General features: G+C 44.7%; 1 protein-coding gene across 1 annotated transcript in view; it reads left to right on the top strand.

Moving 5' to 3' along the window:
• LOC126101282 (uncharacterized) overlaps nucleotides 1-26,286 on the top strand; it is a 682,242-nt gene that overhangs the window by 512,313 nt on the left and 143,643 nt on the right. The window contains exon 4 of the mRNA XM_049911963.1: nucleotides 11,697-11,962. Within this exon, the coding sequence (XP_049767920.1) occupies nucleotides 11,697-11,962 (266 nt within the window). The remainder of the gene's footprint in view (nucleotides 1-11,696; nucleotides 11,963-26,286) is intronic.

Here is a 26,286-nt window from a genome sequence, read left to right as displayed (position 1 = left end):
TCGTGATTGTTGCAGTCGATAGAGAGGACGTAGTGCAGAAGTTCAATATTAGTCAACAACTGGTAAGCAAGCATACCTCCCACAACAACCTAATGGGTGTGGGGCACAGAAACCTTGGACCCGTCACGTGTGCCTCTTCTCACCACAGGCCATAAAGTCTACGGATTAATATCGACGTAAGAACGCTTTCGTTAGCTGCTCGAACAATTGAAAAGCGTCGCCTGGAATGAAAAGTAACTTGCCAATGACAAGCTAGAAATACTTTGAAATCCGCAACGGACGATTCATTTCGGCTGGCAGCAGTGTGTTCTTCAGACCGGCGAAAAAGGTATCGTCATATGGGAATCTTTCCGCGGAATGAAATGGGCCCCTGACACGCCCACCGTCCTTACCAGACAAAGTTAAGGAAGCTACTGTCTGACCAGCTGCACTCTCTTACAACAACATCCCAACGACATGTACCTTTAGAACGACAATGCTCCACATCAGCTTCATGAGAAGGCTTTTGTGCCCCCCCCTCCTCGCCGTCTCAAGTGACCTCAATCCTATCGAGCACATGTGGATACCACGAGCGATACAAACCGACGACTAAACAGTATTACAGTCTTGGTCCAACAACGGAACGCGTTACAGCGGCGATTGTAACCTCCCCCTCACTTATCGACCTTAATGACAGTGAAAAATGAAACCGCGTGTACCTAAAGGGAATTTTGGAAAAGCAATCGTCACCGAAGTTAACCTGTCGGTAAAGAGGGAGGAAAGGGTTACATCTAAATGAAAGGAAAAGTGCTAATGAAACTGGTGGAAATTAATTTTGAAAAGGAGTAAAGTTAATAAAGAAAGTAAATGTGCAGCCGTTACGTTAACAATTAACTAGCGGTAATTAGGTATTTGAGATTTGGGGGAAATCACGGTCGCCAGTCCTATGGACAATTACTATAGTAACTGAAAAACAAAGGTTATTACACATATAATTAGCACTAGAAGCGTGGCAACTGAAGGTTGACACGTGTAGTGTGAAAACTGAAAGTTTGTCAGAAGTAATAAATTTCGCTACACCCTGACTTAATTTAGCAAAAGAATTAATAAAACCGGAAAATCGAAAGTTAATTTAGTGACTGAAGTTAATAGTGAGCTTTCTTTCTGAAGCACATCGAAATTCAGTAAAATACGGTTAGTCTTGGACTACCTCAACAATCATTTCAAAAGCTACTTGAATCTACGCAATTTAGAAATAAGAGATTTAACTTTGAACTTGAATTAAATGATTCTGAACAATTAACAATAGTAAAATTTAGTACGTACCAAGCTGAGCTGCAGTCACAGGTAAGCTAAAATATGGTACAAAACTCGCGCTCTCAATTTGTGCTTGTGTAATCTGAATATTGTACCCAGCTATGAATACTTTAACTGAACTTTGAAATTAAAGCAGTGAAATAGAATTAGCTATATTACTTTAATGCTGGCGTTTGAATTTCAACGACACTCGGGTTCATTTCGGAAAAGGAAGGAACCCTGCTTGGTAATGCAACTGGGACAATGAGCAACAAAGGTTCATGCTACGTTGCTGTAATTTTGTGATTTGAACAGTTTTAAATGCTGAGGTCTGCCATACAGTCCTAAAACTTTACGTGCGTCCAGTCTTCCTTGTTGGTTGATTGAAGGTTTGAAGCCGTCGATCGAGGAGATTGCGACAGTCACTCATTGTCGGCCGTCGCTGTTGCAGAAGCTGGATGTTGGCGCGCCTTCTTCTCGACACGGTCACCAGACGAAACGGGCTCTTGATGTGCGCCAGCTAATGCTTCCCGTCCGCGACACCATGTCAGAAACTATCATCGCAAGTCGAGCGCAATTACACGCTGCCAAACCCTGAAAGCGCGGCAACTCGCGGGAGCTTCACACAACACACCTGCTCCACTCGCTACTCCCGCCAGACTCTCTCTGCTCGCGCTCCACGCGCCAGAGTTAACACTACCAAAGATCCTACACACTTTGATTCTTCACACGACCTATCGATGTAATCGTTCGATAGCAGTTTTCCCTAGGCAAGACCCAGCGTAAAAATACAAATAATATTTACGAAACAAACCAATTATACATCGACATAAATGCATATATATATATATATATATATATATATATATATATATATATATATATATATATATATATATATACAAATAGTAAAACAATTACAATATGTGAAGACACAGAAATGTCATATATTCAGGTAACAAAAATAAGGAAAACAAATTTATAGTACAATAGATGGAAATAGGAGGATATGCATTTACGGCGTTACACGATTCTGCATGACATGGGTTCGACAAGTCATTGGTACGTTTCTAGAGATATGAGGCAGTAGATGTCTACGCACTGATCACACAATTCCCGTGTATTACGAGCTGGTGAGTTGTGGGAGAGGAGATTGCGCCTGATAGAATCCCAGATGTGTTCTTTGGGTTCAGATCAGCCAAATTTGATGACCTAGACATCAACGTGAGTTCACTATCACGCTCCTCCAGCACTGTAGCACGATTCTCGCCTTGTGACACGGACAGTTAACCTGTTTGAAAACGTCATCACCGCCAGGGAAGATACGAAGCATGAAGAGATGGGGGTGGTCTGCAGTAATCTTCAAGTAATCTACAGCTGTCATCTTGCCAATACCACCACGGGTCCTATCGAAGCCACGGTGAACATTCCCCAATCAATAATACTACACTCAGTAGCCTGTATCCATAGTGTTTCATGTTTCGAGAACCCGTCCGCGCGTCCGATTACGACCGTGGACCATGTGTAACAAGAAAATGTGATTCATCTGGTCAGGCGACAGATTTTACTGATCGGTCGAAGCTCGATGCCCTCGATGGACACTGCAGTCGTACCTGATAATGTCGTCAGGTCAGTATGGGAATATGCGTAGATTGTCTGCTGCGGAGCGCCACTTTCAACAGTGTGCGCTGAATTCTGTGCTCCGAAACATTCGTGCATGCCCCACCATTGTGCTCTGTTGTTGGATCTTCCAGAGGACACTTTAAAGGGCGAATGAGCCTGCGATCTCCAAGTTCTGCGATGAGGCGCACTTGTCTAACACCTTGTCACGTACTCTTGGTTTTAGCATCCTTCAAACTATTCCCATAAATGCTCACGATGGTAACCGACCAGCTTCACCATTTTCGGATCATCGTTCCCAAGAGACAGAACATAGAAGTCTTCCCTTTGTGAAAATCGCTTAGGTCTGTGGATTTCCTCATTTGTGACCCATATCGCTGCTAGAATAGTTCTCCATTCCTCTCTGCTCCTCTTACACACATTCTTTACCGTAACTCGTGGTCACAACGCCACCAGGTGGCATTTAACATCGGGATGGGGCGTGGTCATTATGTTTCGGCTCACAAACGTATTTTCATTACAGTCCAGCAGAATGTTAATCTGATTTCCATTTCTTTTTTGCATTACGAGTGCATTTGTGTAGAACACCGCAGTGATGTCACTGTTGTTGATATTTGCCCAAGAGCGACTGTTCAGGTTGTAATGGATATACACAATGTGATGAAAAGTATCCGGACACCTGGCTGAAAATGACTTACAAGTTCGCGGCGCCCTCCATCGGTAATGCTGGAATGCAGTATGGTGTTGGCCCACCCTTAGCCTTGATGACAGCTTCCAATCTCGCAGGCACACGTTCAATCAGGTGCTGGAAGGTTTCTTGGCGAATGGCAGCCCATTCTTCACGGAGTGCTGCACTGAAGAGAGGTATCGAATTCGGTCGGTGAGGCCTGGCACGAAGTCGGCGTTCCAAAACATCCCAAAGGTGTTCTCCAGGATTCAGGTCAGGACTCTGTGCAGGCCAGTCCATTACAGGTATGTTATTGTCGTGTAACCACTCCGCCACAGGCCGTGCATTATGAACAGGTGCTCCATCGTGTTGAAAGATGCAGTCACCATCTTGGAATTGCTCTTCAACAGTGGGAAGCAAGATGGTGCTTAAAACATCAATGTAAGCATGTGCTGCGATAGTGACACGCAAAACAACAAGGGTGCAAGCCCCCTCCATGGAAAACACGACCACACCATAACACCACCGCCTCCAAATTTTACTGTTGACACCACACACGCTGGTTAGCACACTGGACTCTTATTCGGGAGGACGACGGTTCACTCCCGGCCATCCCGATTTAGGTTTTCCGTGATTTCCCTAAATTTCTCCAGGAAAATGCCGGGATGGTTCCTTTGAAAGGGCACGGCCGACTTCCTTCCCCGTCCTTCCCTAATCGATGTTAAGTCCCATAGTGCTCAGAGCCATTTGAACCTTCCCTAATCCGATGAGACCGATTACCTCGCTGTTTGGCCTCTTCCCTTAAACAACCCAACCCAACCCCAACCACACACCCTGGCAGATGACGTTCACCGGGCATTCGCCATACCCACACCCTGCCTATTTGATCGCCACTTTGTGTACCGTGATTCGTCACTCCACTCAAGGTTTCTCCACTGTTCAATCGTCAATTGTTGACGCTCCTTACACCAGGCAAGGCGTCGTTTGGCATTTACCCGTGTGATGTGTGGCTTATGAGCAACCGCTCGACCATGAAATCCAAGTTTTCTCACCTCCTGCCTGTCACAGTACTGGCAGTAGATCCTGTACAGTTTGGAATTCTTGCGTGATGGTCTGGATAGATGTCTGCTTATTACACATTACGACCCTCTTCAACAGTCGGCGGTCTGTCAGTCAACAGACGAGGTCGGCCTGTACACTTTTGTGCTGTACGTCCCCCTTCACGTTCCTACTTCACTATCTCATCGGAAACAGTGGACCTTGGGATGTTTAGGAGTGTGAAAATCTCAAAATGTCGCCTACAGACATATGACACAAGTGACACCCAATCACCTGACCACGTTCGATGTCCGTGAGTTCCGCGGAGATCCTCATTCTGCTCTCTGACGACGTCTAATGACTACTGAGGTCGCTGACATCGAGTACCCGGCAGTAGGTGGCAGCACAATGCACATAATATGAAGAATGTATGTTTTTGGGGGGTGTTCGGATACTTTTGATCAAATAGTGTAAGTGAAGATATTTTTAAATGTAGTGCCTTAATATGCACCCACATCCGTAAGTTGGTTGTTTTTTCTCTGCGTCGAACAGTCTTCCCACCAACATGCCACGAACTTTACGACCTGACGTTTTCTGAATGGTAATAACTGCAGCAATAAGTGAACTACTGCTGTTAGTATAGACTAGCCGCTATGTGCCTACGCGTCCACACTTCATCTCCTGATCTAATGCTCATGGTCAAATAAGCATTGATAGTTTGGTCTTGCCGCACATACCTGGATGTACTAACCAACCTAAAAGCGTACACCTTGAAATACCTGTAATTATTGGTCTGGTAATGACTTTAGTACTGATGTAACGTTGTTCAGTACACCGACCTCACTCACCAATACAAAAACCTGTATTTATACTAGTTTCACCCTATATTACACTGTTGATATGGAGAATGAAACTACCGGCACATAGAAAACATTTTATATATTTGTGGACGTTTTGATGCAATAAAATTTTGACAGACTGCAGGGAGCGAGCTGCCTCAGTGGGAGACCACTAACAAGTGTTCTGCACATTTGTCACCGGCACGTCGACAGCGCTATAAACGGCGCTCTCCAGCAGGGACCCGTAAAGGCGGACATTATCTACCGTGAGCCACAGCGCCTCCCTGTGTCGTTCATTTTACTGCCACTTTCGCCGGTTCTCTGTCGTTAGCTTGACAGGAAGCAGCAATTACAACTCCAATAAACCAATACAGGTGCCATTACAAGCTACGTACCTAATAGTTACTTATGTAATGGGTTCTAAACATTGATATTTACCAGTGTTAAATCAACCCTTGTTTCGGTTTCTTTGGGAGACTGAAATGACGTCTACAATTTTAAAAGTGTGTATCGAAAGCTAGGATCGATTCAGTTGAAAATGTCTTTGACCAGCCGGTCGATGGGGCCGAGCGGTTCTAGGCGCTTCAATCTGGAACCGCGCCACCTCAACGGTCATAGGTTCGAATCCTGACTCGGGTATTGATATCTGTGATGTTCTTAGGTTAGTTAGGTTTAAGTAGTTCTAAGTCTAGGGGACTGATGACCTCAGATGTTAAGTCCCATAGTGCTCAGAGCCATTTTTCTTGTCTTTGACCACAGCAGTCAGTCCGCGTTTGTTAATAGCATATACGATGTAAATGGTAATTGTTTACAACGTACCTCAATGGTGGAGGGAAAGGACACTTGTGATCTATCAAGCCGAAAGAACACCCTCAAGTTGGCCTACAAAAGCCACCTAAGCTGCAGTGCATTGGCGCCGCGCATGATTTTCAATGCCCCTCGCTCTCTTATGCCACCGGATTAATCGGCTTTTTCTTTACTACTATTACTTAAAAATTTCCTGTGGGGTAATGAAAGAAAAATAAATTTTGTAAGAATTATGCAAAACTAATTATGTTTACAGTTCAACCAACACTTAACCGTCACAAGGACAGTAGATCATAGTAAGACCAGCAAAACAAGGCAATTTAATTCTCAGTTTTATACTTTTTCCTGTTTTTCTTTGGGGGGAGGGGGAGGGAGGTCTTCAGTTTAGTATGCCCCATCAAGAACTGCGCTCCCGCACCAACTTGTTCATCTCAGCGTAGCATTTTCACCCGATGTTCTCAACTACTTGCAGGCTCTCTGTCTTCCCCGACAGTTTTACTCTCTACAGCTCGTCCTTACGATGGAAGTTATTTCCTTACATATTAACACAAGTTCTATGATCTTATCGCTTTTCTTGTCACTGTTTTCGGTATGTCCACGTCTCAATCGCTTCGCTCACAGTCTATGATTATGCACCATGAAATGATGTGCTTCGAATGTCCATTCCCAGAAATTTTTTCCTTGGATTAAAGTCAATAGTTGATACTAGCAGACTTCTCCTGCCAGGAATTCCCTCTTTGCCTGTGCTAGTCTGCTGTTCAGGCCATCCTTACTTCGACCCACGTATTGCTTCCATGGTAGTAGAATTCCTTCAGGTTATCTGCTTCGTGATCCACAATTTTGATGTTAAGGTTATAGCTAATCTCACTTCAGTCATTCCTTATTATTTTCATTTTTCTGTAGTTTACTCTCAGTCAATATTCTGTACTCATTAACCTGTTCATTCCACGCGATAGATCCTGTAAATGTTTGTTACATTCACTTAGGATGCCAATGACATCAGCGAATCTTATCATTGACAGCCTTTCATCTTGAATTTTAATCCCCCTCTTGAAGCTTTCTTTTATTTTTGTCATTGCTCATTCGATGTACAGATCGAACAGTAGGGGCGAAATACTGCATCCCTCTTTTACTCGTACACCCTTTCTAATCCGTGCACTTCCTTCTTGTTATTCCCCTCTTATTGTTTCCTTTTGGTTCCTGTACGTATTAACTGATGTGAAGCCACCGTACAACTGTTATTTATGCAATACTGAAGATATTCAGCACATTTGTCTATCTTGTGATTATTGCCACAACGTACTTCGGGACAACGTTATCCCATTTTCAAGTGCTAAAAGCATCAGATAAAACATTCCTCCTTATATAGACAGACATATAAGGATTAGAGACGTCCTTACCTCAAAAAAATTTATGCCATTCAACCTCGTCACAACTACAAAACAAGCAGCACACACGAATCGTCCAATCAGGCCATAAAATATAAAACATCACAAGCATCCACCGTTCCCGAGGTACAGTTGCAAACTGAAAGCCGCTGCCATGACCTACCAATTTACTTAAAGCCTAATGCTCAGCACCAACCATACTACTGGCTGTCATGAAATCTTTGAGAAATACCTGTCTGATCTTAGCCCACTGTAACTTAAAAGTACCTCTTCACTGCATTGTGATCGGAAATAGCATGCGAAAATCCTACGTCACTGGGCAAAATACTTTGGTGACTGCTTCTGAAGTAGGATATCGCTAAAGCGTGTCCATAAATGCCCTTTAGACACTTCATCCTCTCATTTAAGACGTCGACTCTTTCAAGGCACAATAGATCTATAGCTCCTCTAAATTTGATAGCAACCATCATTTTTCTTCAACTTTCTACACCTTCATGCTTCCCGTTATATCCTTCAACGAATACTGCTCATTCTTAAGATGCTTTGTATCAGCTGACCTCTCGTTCTCTCTATTATTATACTCTTTAAATCTACATTTAAAATTCTCCCTATAGCTTACCACCACTTCTCTCAGAATTTAGAACACCATGGACCATTTTACACTGTCGAACGCTTTCTCCAGATCGACATATGCTATGAACGTATCTTGATTTTTCTTCAGTCTTAGTTCCATTATAAGTCGCACTTGAGAACTGTCTGTCTTGTGCCTTACCTTTCCAAAAGCCAAACTAATTCCAGTTTAACGGCTCGTCAATTTTCTTTTCCATTCTTCTGTACATTATTCTTGTCAGCTGCTTGTTTGCATGAGCTGTTAAGTGACTGTGCGATGGTTCTAACACTTTGTTGCCCTCTCTTTTTTCCGGAATTGCTTGGATGATGCAGATATTTTTACGAAGGGCTGATAGTATGACTCCAGACTTATACATTATGTCCAAAAATAGTCGCTTGGTTGATACTTCCCCCAATGATTTCAAAAATTCCTAAGAATGTTATTCATCCCTTCTGACTTACTGGATCGCACGTCTTCCAACGCGCTATTAAATTCTGACTCTAATACTGGAACCGTACGTCTTCGATATCGACTTGCATTTCTTCCTGAGTCATGTCATCAGACAGGTCCTCCCCTCACAGAGGTCTTCTTTGTACTTTTTCAACCTATCCGCTCTCTCTTCTGCAGTTAACTGTGGAATTCGCATTTCCCTCCTAATGTTGTCGCCCCTGCTTTTAATTTCACCGAAGGTTATTTTGACTTCTCTATTCGCTGAACCAGTCCTTTCGACGACCATTGTTTCTTAGCTTTCTTCACATCTTTCCTCTAGTCATTTCGTGTTTGCTACCCTGTAATTGCTACTTATTTCACTCCCAAGTGACTTATTTTTCTGTATTCCTGCATTTTTATGAACATTTTTGTACTTCCTTCTTTGGTGTATCGATTGAAGTACTTCTTCCGTTACCCACGATTTATTCACAGTTAAATCTCTTGCACTTTCTGTGGTTGCCCTTTTTAGAGCTGTCCGTTCCTCTTGAACTGAACTGCCTACCGATCTCTCATTATCGCAGTATCTATAGCCTCAGGAAACTTCAAGTGTGTCTCTTCATTCCTTAATACTTCCATATCCCAATTATTTGCCTTAGTATTTTCATTTTCAGATTTTCTAGCTTCTCCGTGAAATCTTCCCTTCTCCTCTATTTCTCTTTTGTTACGCAACCTTCCCTTCTACAATAACCTATGAAACCTTCCCTTAGGATTTCTATCTCTTGCTTAATAATAACAAATTAACTCTTCCCTTTGAAATTTATTTTCTTTCTCAATCTTCGCATACAAATTTAATTGCTGTTTATTAAAAGTGATTTTCTGATTATTTCGACGAAAGATAGAATGTGTCGCCGTCGTGGGCCTCAGTCGTTACCTGAAATAACCCAGAACTGTTCCTTACCTTTTTTACTGTCACTGGATCGCCATCTGACTGCTACATCGGACTGCGACATGAATATACTTACTCTGTTTTACTATACTTTATTAGCTGCTGCTGGGCTGTCATAATAAGTGGCTGTATTTATTACCAAAGCTGACGTTATACTTTAATAGCAAAGCTGACGTTATTATTTAATTAATTTGACTGACGTTACATAATTCATAGTTAAACTTTTTCTGTCTCTGTACATATCGTTTATAACCTCTTGTAAATCATAGCTGGTGGCTGGCAGGCACACCGCTCCTCTCAACCTCTCGCTTCAGACCTGCTACCGACTCGCTTCACTTCTCGCTTACTACTGACTTCCTACGAACGCTGAAGTGCGGTCTCTCCCTCCAACAATGCTTTCTGGTGCAGACAATCCCTGCTACCATTGCAAAATGAATCAATACGCGGTATTTCCCGCTCTTTTCTTAAAATGTATCCATACGCGGTCTCTTCCGCCCTTTTTGAAGGTATATCAATGTGCGGTCTCTCCTGCCAACAATACTTTGGTGCAGACATTCCCTGCTACCACAATTATTTCCAACATGACAAATATTAATTATTCCTAGTTAATCCTATTAATAAAATATAAACATGTTTCATAAATTGTGGTTTGACAATAGACAATAGAAATATAAACGTCTTACATCCGCCAACTTCAGATTCCTGACATTTGACACCCCGACTCGTAGAACATTACTCTTTTGTTCGTTATTCAATCTTTTTCTCATCGTTACCCCTTCGTTGGCTGCGATGTCCAAGCGATCCGAGTGGTGGATTAATGTGCAATCTTTTGCCAATGGTGAGTTCAGCATGACGCTTTTTCAATTACAGGCCACATTTCCTGCGGATAAACGTTATTTGTCTTTAATGAAGCGGTTTACACTGTCTTCTGCATCCTCAGTTGGTGATTTTTCCATCTTTTAGAGGCAATTTCCCACCCCAAAGGCAACAGAGTGCTCTGAACCTCTACCTACTCCCCCTCACTCTTTGACATGGCCATTGGCACAACGAGGGTGACTTCTCATGCCGAAAATCTTCGGCCAGGTTTGTTGATGGGGTTTATAAAAAAACTTAAGCGGTGGCTGAGTTCGAACCTGGGAGCCAGGAAGATTTTACCACTAGTCAAAGATGCTACCGCTATACCAGAGATTTTACTCGGAAGTAAAATTTACACAAACGGCAATTTTACATTTTGACTTACAAGATTAGAAATTTTTAATATTCAGGGATGATTTGCCCCAAAATCTAGCGCGGCTCGCATGAGCTGTCGTTTGGATGGCTTTTTTAGGCCAATTTGAGGCTGCTTCCCGGCTTGATAGAAGTGCTCTCTATCAATTTTTTGGTCTCGATTTCACCTACACCACAGTGGCGCATTGTAGTTCAAATGGTTCAAATGTCTCTGAGCACTGTGGGACTTAACATCTGAGGTCATCAGTTCCCAAGAACTTAGAACTACTTAAACCTAACTAACCTAAGGACATCACACACATCCATGCCCGAGGCAGGATTCGAACCTGCGACCGTAGCGGTCGCGGGGTTCCAGACTGAAGCGCCTCGAACCGCTCGGCCATAACGGCCGGCATTCTTCGAGTAGTATGTAGCTGGTGGGGAACAGGCACACCTCTCTGTGTCTACACACAACTTCACTGCACAAAGGTTGACACAAGAGTGTCCTATCGACAATACTACGCGCTTCTCGCAGCGTTCCCTATGTACCAATGCGCGGGCTCTCCCGCCAACTAAGAGCTTGGTGCGGATACTTCACTGTCACCATCGATATGCAAAGAACTTAAGTAAATTTCACAAAACATGTTTCTTAAAATTTTTCTTTCACACTTTAATTGTTATTTACATATTTCTTAGCTTATAAATATTTTTCAAGGCCTACTTGATTTTCTATTGACGTATTTCATACTTCATAGACTTTATAATGGTCCTGTGTATCAAGGTGGCACCGCAGTGTAGCAGAGCTGACTGCGTACCTGCGGCACGACGCTTGCCGCGGCTGACACTGGTGTGTGTGTGTGTGTGGGTGCAGGCATCGTGCTGTGCGGCAGAAGCGAGGCGCGCCGTCCGGAGGACCGCTCGCTGGCGGTGTACGGGGCGCGCAGCGGGCGCAGCGACACCGTCTGGCAGATGGAGCTGAAGGACGGCCTGTGGACGGCCTACGTCTGCTGCTGCGACTCCACCGACCGCAGCGACGAGGGCCACCCGCGCCGCCACCGCGGCCAGGACCCCAGGGAGTTCCCGCGCGCCGCCGTGCCCGACGACGACGACGACGACGACGACGACCACAACACGCAGGTACGGCCGCACGTGTAATTAACCGGCCTGTCTTCTTATTTCATCTCGTGGTACTGCCTCTCGTAACTTAAAACAATTTACAATAACTGATAAAAGATCAGCAGCAAACAACTGGAATAGAGGGCAGACATTTGTGTATGTGTGAATTCAGGATACTTATTCCGAGGCTGTGTGCACTGACGGCCGTGCCACGTGTAGGCTATCTGTGCATGGCATGTGAATTTTTATCATGTACTTACGCAGATGATGTTTCCACGTCGATTCGTGGACTTGACCGGTGCAGATCCAAGGGCGAGCGGGGAAAAGGGAGGGAGGGGGGAGAGGGCATGTGAGGTCCTCAATATCACCCGAGGAAACAGTAGAACTCTTTGTACAAGATATAACTAAATTCCCTTTAGAGACCTAGTAGATAGTGTCGGAAGTTCCATGCGGCTTTTCGCGGATGATGCTGTAGTATACAGAGAAGTTGCAGCATTAGAAAATTGTAGCGAAATGCAGGAAGATCTGCAGCGGATAGGCACTTGGTGCAGGGAGTGGCAACTGACTCTTAACATAGACAAATGTAATGTATTGCGAATACATAGAAAGAAGGATCCATTATTGTATGATTATATGATAGCAGTTTGTGTGCGGAACGATTTGAAGTGGAATGATCATATAAAATTAATTGTTGGTAAGGCGGGTACCAGGTTGAGATTCATTGGGAGAGTCCTTAGAAAATGTAGTCCATCAACAAAGGAGGTGGCTTACAAAACACTCGTTCGACCTATACTTGAGTATTGCTCATCAGTGTGGGATCCGCACCAGATCGGGTTGACGGAAGAGATAGAGAAGATCCAAAGAAGAGCGGCGCGTTTCGTCACAGGGTTATTTGGTAACCGTGATAGCGTTACGGAGATGTTTAACAAACTCAAGTGGCAGACTCTGCAAGGGAGGCGCTCTGCATCGCGGTGTAGCTTGCTCGCCAGGTTTCGAGAGGGTGCGTTTCTGGATGAGGTATCGAATATATTGCTTCCCCCTACTTATACCTCCCGAGGAGATCACGAATGTAAAATTAGAGAGATTAGAGCGCGCACAGAGGCTTTCAGACAGTCGTTCTTCCCGCGAACCATACGCGACTGGAACAGGAAAGGGAGGTAATGACAGTGGCACGTAAAGTGCCCTCCGCCACACACCGTTGGGTGGCTTGCGGAGTATAAATGTAGATGTATATGTAGATGTAGATGTAGACTTTCAGGACTTGTATTGAGGTTCAAGACAGTTAACTTTAACACAGCGTGAGCGACGTGGGTGCTATTGTCATTCTGCACAACGGATTAAACTGAGATGTACCCTTTACCCTGTGGCTCCTGCAAGATGCAATTTCCACCCCCACACTACTACAGAAGTCAGACACGCTCCAAACGTTCTAAAGAGAAAAACTTTCAGTAATAATTATCTTCTGGAGTCGTCCGCTGTAAGGAAACGACACAAAAATTCACAAAATTTCTTATGTAACTAGTGGGATACTTCAGTACTGGAGTAGTGCTAGTTAGTGTAACAAAAACATGAAACTAACGAAAATTATTATTTACTTTGCAAACATTCTGAGAAATCACAATGGCACTTTTAGTTATGAATTGAACAAGTTATTTCCGGGTTCTTTTCAGAATGTGAAGTTACCTCTTAAGGATAGGATTCGCTAATGAACTTTCTATACAAAGTTTAAGATTCATTCCATGTAGGCTTTCACGGCCGGCGTCTTCATCAGTAAACACTTCCGGGCTAAGTTGCCGTGGTCGATCTGTAGAACTTCTTCTCCCTGACGTTTCGTTCTGAGTCGTTGACTCACCTCGGAAGATGTTCTCCGTAGTTGAGAACGAAACGTCAGGGAGAAGAAGTTCTACAGATCGACCACGCTAACTTAGCCCGGAAGTGTTTACTGATAAAGTTTAAGATTGTTATTGACTTGGCAGAATGGCTGAGAGCCGCGCATACTCAACTTGAATAATTATCCGTTAGAATGTTGTTAGCTACAGTCGAGGTTGTAGCGTGTGAAATGCAGTGAAGTGGGGCTCGCAATAGCTGTAGCGCACAATACCGTAAGCTGCGATGACTGCTGTCTACGCCACATGCAGCTGACAAATAAGATAACTCTCGTTCTATCTGGACTGACCTTTGCCAATCAAACTCTCCCTACGCCTTGATGAAGTCAAGGACTCCTATTCGTCCCTAGTCTGACTTTTGGCGTGGTACACCGGTCAGATAACCAGTCCACTGCAATGCCACTCAAAAATTCGCTCACAGGCGTTTAACTATAACTCTGTCCGTTCACACCACACAATAAGTGTGGTGGCCAACACAGTGAACAGCGCTTAATCGCAAGGACTCATCATAGAGTCGCACTCCGATTCGCTCTCGACAGAGGTGCTCTCGCAGTGAAGTACTGAGGAGAGACTTTGTTCCTCGCTCTTTGAGTATACGTATGAGGGCACACACTCTCGTTACGTATTCTCGCTCCAAGAGCGACAACGGAACGGCCCCTCTCCACGCCAGACGTGAAGGGGTATATATTTTGGTCTCTTCCATTACTCCTTCAGCTCAAGGCGTCAGGAATATCGTCTGCCAATCAGCATTGCTCTTCTAAAACGGGAGAACGAAGTTTCGTTTAAGGCGACCAATCCGGAAATTTGTAGCATCGGCGTCTGGTGTCTCCCTGTGAAAACCTCTGAAACTGTGTGCTATGTTTGTAAAGAATGCGTAGGCTGGGCGCTCCCACACAATGTAGCGGAATTTTCTTTTAAGCCGAACATGGGGTCGTTCTCCCTTTCACTCGGGCAAACGCTGTCTGCTCTACGGGCAGTCGCCGGCCGACGTAAATAGGTTGACTCGTCCTCTGAAGGGACCAGCCCCCTGCCGTGCGGTTTGCCTCTCCAGAACTAAAATGTGTGTGTGTGTACGCCAGCTTCGAGTATTTCAATCGCGGTGCGCACTTGCGATTTACTAGTTATTTGCATATCGTTTACATGAATTCATACAACACTGACTTTATGTTATCGAGTTTTGGTTCCAATGAAGCGTCTTATTGTGCGGAATATGATTGTGAGGGCGGAATATGTAAGCAATGGACGTCAGGAGACCACAATGTCTTAAAACAGGAACTAACGTCTCAAAATATACCGCTTTTCTGTTGCACGTAGAATACCACAACACACATCGCTCTCTAACAGCTGCTGCTTGTCGTCTGGTTCTGGTTCCAGTGAAGACCACTGGAGACAACACAGATATGGTACCAATTTACCATGTTACAGCATGCATGATCAGCAATCTCTGGTCCTGCAGCATCCACTACAGACGTAATCCGCGCCAGTGTGTCGACCTACGGTGCCACAGGGGTACCGTATCATAGATAAAAGATTTCATCTGGTCCCACAGGTAGCACAGTAGTGGGTTCAAGTTGGGAGAGCATGCAGGCCAAACAATCAGGCCACCACGACCAAATCGTTGGTCCAGGTGATCTCAGAGCACACATGAAAAATAAGGTGGTGCGTCATCATGCTGAAACTACCTGTTTTTACGCACATGCAACTTAACACCTTCCAGGCGCCCATGCAGCAGGTCGTCAAGGAATCGCAAGTACGTGAGATGTGGAAGAAGAAGGTATGGCCACATCACATGTCCATCCACGAACCCTGCCCAAATGTTCCTCAAATGCGCTGGGGCGTGCAGCGTACGGTTTTTTGTCAAACCACACATGAATGTTGTGGGAACTGAGAACACATTGTCGGGTGAACTTCCCTTCATCCGTGAATAGTATCTGCCGTGAGAAGTCGGGTTCGTCCACGCAACGGTGCAAAAATCATCTGCGGAAGTGGACTCGTGATGTAAAATCTTGTGGCTACATTGGCTGTACCTTCTGGGGGTAGTACTAGCGTAGCCGCTGCTCATGCAGAACACGCCGGTCAGTTAAGTAATGCACATTCAGTCTACGTGCTATGTATCTGGTACTGGTCGCCACGTTCTCATCCACTGTATGGCGTACAGCCTCTTCAAAATCTGGTGTGCAGCGCCGTCGTGGAGCACCACAGTCGGCCCTGCTGCTGGTGAATGTACCCTTCTCCGAACGTAGCAAAGAGGGAGTGCGGAGGTCTCTGACGAACTCGAAAACGGTCCGCATACAGCTGGCGAGCAGCTCCCCCACTACGTCGAGCTTCGCCGTACAGTAACATCACGTCGGCGTATTCCGCAAACATGATGAACAGTAACCCAATAAAAGCGAAATGTACGTACAGTTTGCACTGATATGTACTGTAGTGAGTAATTACTACTGTACAGTAGTACAGTATGAACAAAGACCACAAACAACGACAGGTATAAACGACAGGTATAAACCTCTCTGGGAAGATCACAAACTGAAATAAATGTCATGCAAACAGATCTGTAGTCTACATGGGGCATCAGGTGTGATCGATGAATGACGTGCGTAGTACCCTAGTCAATGGCGACTATAAATGCGGGAGATTTGAACTTTCTTTTTTTGCGCGTAACGGGGAAACGGTACTCTTCCAGTCATGAGTTCTTAAGCTAAACTTATCAGCCTTGGTCTCCACTACAAGTCCTCAACATTTGTAAAATGAATGTAGTTACTCTCTGTATTTAAGCACATATGAATTTCTATACTCCTCAGCTAAGTTTCATACAATAAAATAGCGTGAAAACTAACAGTCTGAAGAATGGTGAGGTAACCAAGAATTAGAAGCTATGTTTAAAACAAAATACTTTTCAGTTGCTCACTTGAATGAGGGACTTCTCAGGCTGATGGCCCTTTAACTTTAATGGCAGCATTTTAGGCTGAGAAGTGCACATTCAGAGGATGCTCCTACCTGCCGTTAACAACAAATCAAGCACGGTTACTTAAGTCCACAGGTGGAGTCGGGAAACTACAGGAAATTGATTAACGTAAGACAGAAAGGAAAATAGCCTTCACCATAATAAAGCATAATCGTATCCGGTTTTGCTTTAGGCGTCCTTGCCAGTCCAAATTTTTAGAAGTTACAGTTCCCGCGTTACAGGATACCGAAGACAGGACACGAAGATAGTGTGATCGCCACCTTGAGGTATCACAGTACATCAGCATTTCTTTTGGAGTTTTCTCCATTAGAAGGTTGCTATGTCTATGGATCAGTTCCTCCAGCTTTTGCTAGGTGTTCTTCTTACTTTTTCCATCAAGATTGTCCCCCTAGGATGGTCGGTTTCTGTACGCCTAAGAGCATCACCTCCTACCCTAAATTGTCAACTGTTCTGAGTCTGCTCCTGCCCAAAAGAACCGTCTGGATACGATGGCGATGCCAGGAGGTTAAGCTCCCACTACGGTAAGACTCAGGGCCATAGCAGAATGCACAACCTCCTCGGTATGGTAAGGGGCCAATCCAAGAGGATGAAAATGAATTAATAACAGCCCGATTTACCTACCGTATACGGAAATACCTAAAATAAACAGGATTCCCCACATTTACACGCTCGCATAGCCATACCTGAAGCTTTTCTTAATTGTAGAAACATATGACATAATCAACCACAAAAGTGTTTAGCAAAGCATGTTCAACAATGACCATAATAAGAAGACTTAGACGTTGAATTTGTCTAGTTTGAAGGGGGAAACCAGATGGCGCTATGGTTGGTCTGCTAGATGGTGCTGCCATAGGTGAAACGGATATCAACTGCGTTCTTTTAAATAGGAACCTCCATCTTTTATAACATATTGGTGTAGTACGTAAAGAAATATGAATGTTTTAGTTGGACCACTTTTTTCGCTTTGTGATAGATGGCGCTGTAATAGTCACAAACATATGGTTCACAATTTTAGACGAACAGTTGGTAACAGGTAGGTTTTTTAAATTAAAATAAAGAACGTAGGTACGTTCGGACATTTTATTTCTGTTGTTCCAATGCGATACATGTACCTTTGTGAACTTATCATTTCTGAGAACGCATGCTATTACAGCATGATTCCCTGTAAATACCACATTAATGCAATAAATCGTCAAAACGATGTTTGTCAACCTCAATGCATTTGGCAATACGTGTAACGACATTCCTCTCAACAGCGAGTAGTTCGCCTTTCCTAATGTTCACACGTGCAGTGACAGTGCACTGACGCATGTTGCCAGGCATTGTCGGTGGATCACGACAGCAAATATCCTTAAACTCTCCCCACAGAAAGGAATCCGGGGACGTCAGATCCGGTGAAAGTGCGGGCCATGGTATGGTGCTTCGACGATCAATCCACCTGTCGTGAAATATGCTATTCAGTACCGCTTCAACCGCACGCGACCTATGTGTCGGACATCCATCATGTTGGAAGTACATCGCCATTCTGTCATGCAGTGAAACATCTTGTGGTAACATCGGTAGAACATTACGTAGGAAATCAGCATACATTGCACCAAGTAGATTGCCATCGATAAAATGGGGGCCAATTATCCCTCCTCCCATAATGCCGCACCATACATTAACCCGCCAAGATCGCTGATATTCCACTTGTCGCAGCCATCGTGGATTTTCCGTTGCCCAATAGTGCATATTACCACTGTCGGTGAATGACGCTTCGTCGCTAAATAGAACGCGTGCAAAAAATCTGTCATCGTCCCGTAATTTCTCTTGTGCCCAGTAGCAGAACTGTACACGACGTTCAAAGTCGTCGCCATGCATTTCCTGGTGCATAGAAATATGGTGCGGGTGCAATCGATCTTGATGTAGCATTCTCAACACGGACGTTTTTGAGATTCCCGATTCTCGCGCAATTTGTCTGCTACTGATGTGCGGGTTAACCGCGACAGCAGCTAAAACACCTACTTGGGCATCACCGTTTGTTGCAGGTCGTGGTTGACGTTTGACATGTGGCTGAACACTTCCTGTTTCCTTAAATAACGTAACTATCCGGCGAACGGTCCGGACACTTGGATGACGTCGTCCAGGATACCGAGCAGCATACATAGCACACGGCAGGTGGGCATTTTGATCACAATAGCCATACATCAACACGATATCGAGCTGTTCCGCAATTGGTAAACGGTTCATTTTAACACGGGTAATGTATCACGAAGCAAATACCGTCCGCACTGGCGGAATGTTACGTTATGCCACGTACTTACACCTTTGTGACTATTACAGCGCCATCTATCACAAAGCGAAGAAAGTGGTCTAACTAAAACATTGATTTTTTTGAATGCATTACGGGAACAGCAGTGATCAATGTCTTATAAATAATTACTATTAAAACAGTCTTGATCACGATTTATTTAACAAGGTGACCGGTTTCGACCACTACTGTGGTCATCTTCAGACCTACAAGTTGTATACAAAGTTCTAATTAGAGGGATACATACATTAAAGAAAATACATAAAGTTATAAAGCTATAAAACGTTGAATTACAACTTGTAGTCTGAAGATGACCACAGTAGTGGTCGAAACCGGTCACCTTGTTAAATAAGTCGTGATCAAGACTGTTTTTAATAGTAATTAAAACATTGATATTTCTTTACGTACTATACGAATATGTAATAAAAATGGGGGTTCCTATTTTAGAAAACGCAGTTGATGTCCGTTTGACCTATGGCGGCGCCATCTAGCGGGCCAACCATAGCGCCGTCTGGTTCCCCCCTTCAAGCTATACTAGTTTCGTTCTTTGTAGGTTTTTCGTTTGATGCTTATTTCGTGAGATATTTGGCCCGGTTACTATCAATGGAGCACCCTGTATAGAAGTTCCTGACCATGGCCAATTTTACGATACAATACAATAAATAGATTATCATCAAAAATAGCTAATGACGACCGGAGAGGTACCTCTATTACAAAAAAAAGGACAAGAAAACGACACACCTTAAATAAATTTTCCGAATGGGACCGAAATCTCAATTTGTGAGATATCTGGCGTAGACGTACCGCTATGCGTCATGGGTGTCTCTGATGACAACCAAAGGGGTTCTAATATGAAAAGGAATGGCACCCAGACTATCACCTCTCGTCGTCAGGATTTACAGTGGACGACACTCAGGTTGGTATCTCACCGCTGTTCAGGGCGCCTCCAGACACAGCTTCACTGGTCGTCGGTGCTGAGTGCGCAGCGGGGCTCGTCACCGAAGACAATTCTATTCCAGTCAATGAGTTTTCAGGCCGCAGACATCTGCAGACGCCCCGGACGGTGGTGGGATACCAGCCTGACTGTCGCCTGCCGTACGATCCGACGACCAAGACTGGTGGTCTTTGGCGCAGTCGACGATATTCTACGCCACGTTTCCACACAAAGCAGTCTGAGAGGGAGTGGGGTGTCCAAAACAACGTGGACTCGGAAAGATGAACATTAAAGAGCTCAAATTAGATCGTATGACAGGCATTAGGTTAGGAAAATGTACTGATCTTCCTGGATTTGAGTAGAGTTAGTAAAAATTTACAACTGAGGACCTGTCGTGGGCAGAGGTATCGACACGGACAAAATACAAGTGACGACTTAACAGAACTTGAGCCAATACAACCGCATCCTTGTGATATTCGAGCGTGAATCTCGTTAAAATTCTTCAGCTTCACAGATTAATCACTAGAATTCACACAGCCAATAACTGAGTTCAGTTTTGAAACGATGTTTTTGTTTAATTCGTTCGGCTACCAGTTCACTTTTCAAATTTCTCCGCGCTGCGGATGGGCGACACTTGGAAGCGTAGTTGCGACGCTGTCACTTCTCGGTAGAAACGTTAATTCTTTATTAGTAGAAGACCGATGAGAATTACCCAGTGGCGGTATTGTGAAATCCTCGCTGCTCACGTGGGACATCACAGCGACAGGACGTCTAGTTCACTAGGTAGTTTGGGTAACGCCTAGTCAGGCTTTCACGTCGTAATATTTCGGAACCTCTTTATTTAGGGCTGTAAATATTTACATTTCCCAGAACCCGCTCGTGGCATCACCGGAATTCAGTAAGGACGGTACCCCGAGACCAGGGTTGTTACGTGTTTGGCGATTTTTGACATACCTTATAGCAAAAACGTGCTCAAAGGAAAGAATTTCACACGCTCGACTGGGAATTTGTCGACATTTTGTTCGTCTAACGTAAATTATTTCTCCGTACATCGACATTATTATCCGAATTAATATTTATGTACAACATACTTTTTATTACATAGCTCATTCTCTGTAAAAGTTCCTGAAGTGTTGACTGTCGATGACGTTTATACAGCAGTTGGTTCATTATTCACTAAAGTATTATGTTATTCAAAATATAAAAGGATGCTATTCGAGTATAAGGACTGCGTTTGTGAAATTAAGTGAATGAATGACAAGTCAAGAAATTAAGTGAGATTATACCAAGAACTGAACGTGATAGACCTCTAAATCACGTTCAAGCATAATCTCTCTTAATTTCTTGACTTGCCATTCATTCACTTAATTTCACAAACGCATTCCTTGAGATGGTCATGGGCTGCGACGGATAGATATGCTCAGCGGTGCCTCACACAGAGCATCCCAGGTGCCCCTGAGAGCTGCAACAAGACTCGCCCCTCGGTTTTTGGCAAGATCAACGTGAAGTTTTGTCAAGGTCATTGACTTTATTTATGACAATACAGAGTTAAAGCACCAACAACATTCACATTCCCACACACACCGTCACCTTTACACCTACATAAATCGCCACTGACTTATCAACCTTACGATGATTGTAAGTCGAAGCAACAAGAGACATACTAGAACTAAAGTAAGTTATACCAATATCACTATTAGACACCTCACTAATCGCAAGAATACGATAGCTAATAACGTCACGTGCATTGAAACTCTCCAGACTACCGATGCTTACGATAGAACCACAACGAACAATAGCCAAGGTAATCCAACTGCAGCCATGTGAAACAGCTTCATTATTCGCAAAAGTAAAGTTCACTCCTACTCCTACAAAAATAGAAGGGCCATCGAAAACATTTTGGGCCCCTGCGGCTTAACAATTGTTTTTTTTTTATAATGTCTACTCCTTCATCAACAGTAGCGCGTGAGTATCCACCCGTCCTTTAACGCCACATGTCTTGAGTCGTTCAGTACAGTTGCCTGTGCAGTAGCCCGATCCCCTTGAAACTGCGTGACGTAATGCAAGTCTAGCGGTTCTGGCGCTGCAGTCCTGAACCGCGGGACTGCTACGGTCGCAGGTTCGAATCCTGCCTCGGGCATGGGTGTGTGTGATGTCCTTAGGTTAGTTAGGTTTGAGTAGTTCTAAGTTCTAGGGGACTTATGACCTAAGATGTTGAGTCCCATAGTGCTCAGGGCCATTTGAACCATTTTTCGTAATGCAAGTAACCCTCTTGAATTAAATAGGCACGAAATTTCCTTCCTCACTATAATCTCACTGTCGATCTGAACCGTACTACTAACCAACTTAATAAACATATCACCCCTAATAGCTATAGTTATTAGTCTGCAGAAGAATCAAATACTGATATAAAGTTGTTCAGTGCACTGCACTTAGGTATAAATAGAAATATCTGTACTTACACCATTCACCCCCTGTACAATGTACACATTTCCAAGCTTTGTTCAATAAAATCCCGCTCATTGTGTGACCACGGGCTGCGTCCTAGGACTACCATCAATTCGGCTGCTCTCGCAGGCGGTCTCCATCGAGATAACTGCTAGTGACTGCAGATACATAAAGCTACAAAAGCTTTAAAAGTAGGTTTCTCCTTCTTCCCCTACCAGTCCTCCTGTACTTTAGCAGATAACTGGTGTTAGTATTTCGCAACCATTACTCAATATTTCACAGCCACTATTAAACAAGGAGATTTATAGCTTCAAGACTTTCGTATCTGCTGCAGTTTCGGCGAATAGCGCCTCGTGGTGGCCCCTCAACCTCCCTGGTAATTTGGGTTTATGGAGCACCTGCAGATCGCGTGCTATGCGGTCGGAATCCGCCACGTGAGCGCCGTATATCATCGGGCCGGGCGGATCCTCGCGTGCCGCAGGAATTGCCTCGTCGCTATCCCGGCTCTCACTCCCCGCACCTCAAGTTCTTGCCGAGGCTATCGACAGCACTTGTGATGCTTCTCTCGCAGTTCAGTTTCCAGCTGCGTGTACCGTATTAACTAGATAGCCGTAATACGGTGGCCAGTTCGTAATTATCTCTTCCCAGCATGGATATAACAGGTTAGTGATATTTCCCACACTCCGTGTGGTATGCACGGCGCGTCTACTCAACATACGCTGTTTAACCAGAACATTATGGCCAGCGATCTACTGTCGATAGGCGACAGCAGCACCACCTGGCGAGGAATAACTGCTAGTGAGACACACGCATATACAGGGTGTTACAAAAAGGTACGGCCGAACTTTCAGGAAACATTCCTCACACACAAAGAAAGAAAATATGTTATGTGGACATGTGTCCGGAAACGCTTACTTTCCATGTTAGAACTAATTTTATTACTTCTCTTCAAATCACATTAATCGTGGAATGGAAACACACAGCAACAGAACGTACCAGCGTGACTTCAAACATTTTGTTACAGGAAATGTTCAAAATGTCCTCCGTTAGCGAGGATACATGCATCCACCCTCCGTCGCATGGAATCCCTGATTCGCTGATGCAGCCCTGGAGAATGGCGTATTGTATCACAGCCGTCCACAATACGAGCACGAAGAGTATCTACATTTGGTACCGGGGTTGCGTAGACAAGAGCTTTCAAATGCCCCCATGAATGAAAGTCAAGAGGGTTGTGGTCAGGAGAGCGTGGAGGCCACGGAATTGGTCCGCCTCTACCAATCCATCGGTCACCGAATCTGTTGTTGAGAAGCGTACGAACACTTCGACTGAAATGTGCAGGAGCTCCATCGTGCATGAACCAGATGTTGTGTCGTACTTGTAAAGGCACATGTTCTAGCAGCACAGGTAGAGTATCCCGTATGAAATCATGATAACGTGCTCCATTGAGCGTAGGTGGAAGAACATGGGGCCCAATCAAGACATCACCGACAATGCCTGCCCAAACGTTCACAGAAAATCTGTGTTGATGACGTGATTGCACAATTGCTTGCGGATTCTCGTCAGCCCACACATGTTGATTGTGAAAATTTACAATCTGATCACGTTGGAATGAAGCCTCATCCGGAAAGAGAACATTTGCACTTAAATGAAGATTGACACATTGTTGGATGAACCATTCGCAGAAGTGTACCCGTGGAGGCCAATCAGCTGCTGATAGTGCCTGCGCACGCTGTACATGGTACGGAAACAACTGGTTCTCCCGTAGCACTCTCCATACAGTGATGTCGTCAACGTTGCCTTGTACAGTAGCAACTTTTCTGACGATGACATTAGGGTTATAGTCAACTGCACGAATAATTGCCTCGTCCATTGCAGGTGTCCTCGTCTTTCTAGGTTTTCCCCAGTCGCGAGTCATAGGCAGGAATGTTCCGTGCTCACTAACACGCCGATCAATTGCTTCGAACGTCTTCCTGTCGGGACACCTTCGTTCTGGAAAACTGTCTCGATACAAACGTACCGCGCCACGGCTATTGCCCCGTGCTAATCCATACATCAAATGGGAATCTGCCAACTCCGCATTTGTGAACATTGCACTGACTGGAAAACGACGTTCGTGATGAACACTAACCTGTTGATGCTACGTACTGATGTGCTTGATGCTAGTACTGTAGAGAAATGAGTCGCATGTCAACACAAGCACCGAAGTCAACATTACCGTCCTTCAATTGTGCCAACTAGCGGTGAATCGAGGAAGTACAGTACATACTGACGAAACTAAAATGAGCTCTAACATGGAAATTAAGCGTTTCCGGACACATGTCCACATAACATCTTTTCTTTATTTGTGTGTGAGGAATGTTTCCTGAAAGTTTGGCCGTACCTTTTTGTAACACCCTGTATTGTTTGTGCTATCAGTGAGCGTGTTGTCAATGTGCAGAATGGGGAAGGCGCGCGATCTGTCCGGATTCGACGGAGGGCAGATCGTAATGACTCGGAAGCTCGGCACGTTCATTTTGGAAACTGCATGACTTGTCGGGTGTTGGAGGAGTGCTGTGGTGTGTGTCTTCAACACGTGGTGAAACTAAAGTGAAACCCCGTTCAGACGTCGTGAGGATGGGCAGCCACCCCTCATGACATGTGACCCACGTTGTTGGCTCGCCAGACTGGTAAAGCAGGAGAGGCAGTGAACTGTGGTGGAACCAACAACAGCCATTAATACTGGGCAGAGTTGAAATATGTCTGAACCCTCAGTGCACCGAACATTCCTAACGATGGGCCTCCGCAGCCGACGACTCATGCAGGTGCTAATGTTAACATCATTACATCGGCAACTACGACTCAAATGGGCACGTGACATCAGCCATGTAGGTTGGCGCAGTATCAGAGAGTTGTCTGATAAATTCATCATGGCAATGGGAGGGCGCTAATCCGGCGTGATCCGGGGAAGAGCTCATTGACGTCCCTACAGCGGCACCGGGACAACTTAGCGGCGGTTCCATTGTGCTGTGGGGGACATTTACGTGGATGTCCATGGGCCCAGTGGAGCTCGTCCAAGCACCATGACGGCGAAGGAGTATTGTACATAAGTTGCAGATCACGTAATCCCTTCGTTACGTTCATGTTTCCCGACGACGCTGGCGTTTTTCAACAAGATAATGCACCACGTCACAAGACCAAGTGTGCGATCGAATGGTTCGAGGAACACAGTGGCGAGTTGCAACTGATGTGCTGGCCCCTTAATTCGCCAGATGTGAACGCTATCGAACACACCTGAGGTGTGATCAAATGTGACATCAGAGCTCGTAGGACACCTCCCCGTAATTTACGGGGATTAGGTGACTTGTGTGTGTGCAGACGTGGTGACAACTCCCTCCAGCCATCTACCAAGGCCCCATTGCCTCCATGCCACGAAGCGTAGCCGGTGCTATCAGTGCCAGAGGTGGACATACCAGCTATTAGGTAGGAGGTCATCATGTTCTGGATGATCAGTGTATCTGATCCGTACTTCAAGTGACTAATACTCCATTCCACAGTCGTTAATAATCTCGCTAGGTACAGCGCTGTCTCTGAATACTCTTTTTCCATGAAGGATGCGTGCAAATGAAGTGAATTTTCTGTGAATTCTACGGGAGCTACTAAAGTTATAGGTTGAGTTCGCTGTTTCGGAGTTGTAGGGGTCACTAGAAACAGAACACGGGCTATAATTACTTTATCGTCAGACGCTTATGTTAGAGTCATAATCCTCAGCAACGTGTTTAGGGAGTCAAGCTCCCATCGTCTGGCTGTCCGTGTTAAACCTACATAAACATGCACTGAAAATAC

The sequence above is a fragment of the Schistocerca cancellata genome, chromosome 9, assembly GCF_023864275.1.
Source record: "Schistocerca cancellata isolate TAMUIC-IGC-003103 chromosome 9, iqSchCanc2.1, whole genome shotgun sequence".
NCBI classification, from domain to species: Eukaryota; Metazoa; Arthropoda; class Insecta; order Orthoptera; family Acrididae; genus Schistocerca; species Schistocerca cancellata.
Note: the sequence above shows the minus strand (reverse complement) of the source record. Positions and strands in the feature narration are given on the sequence as shown.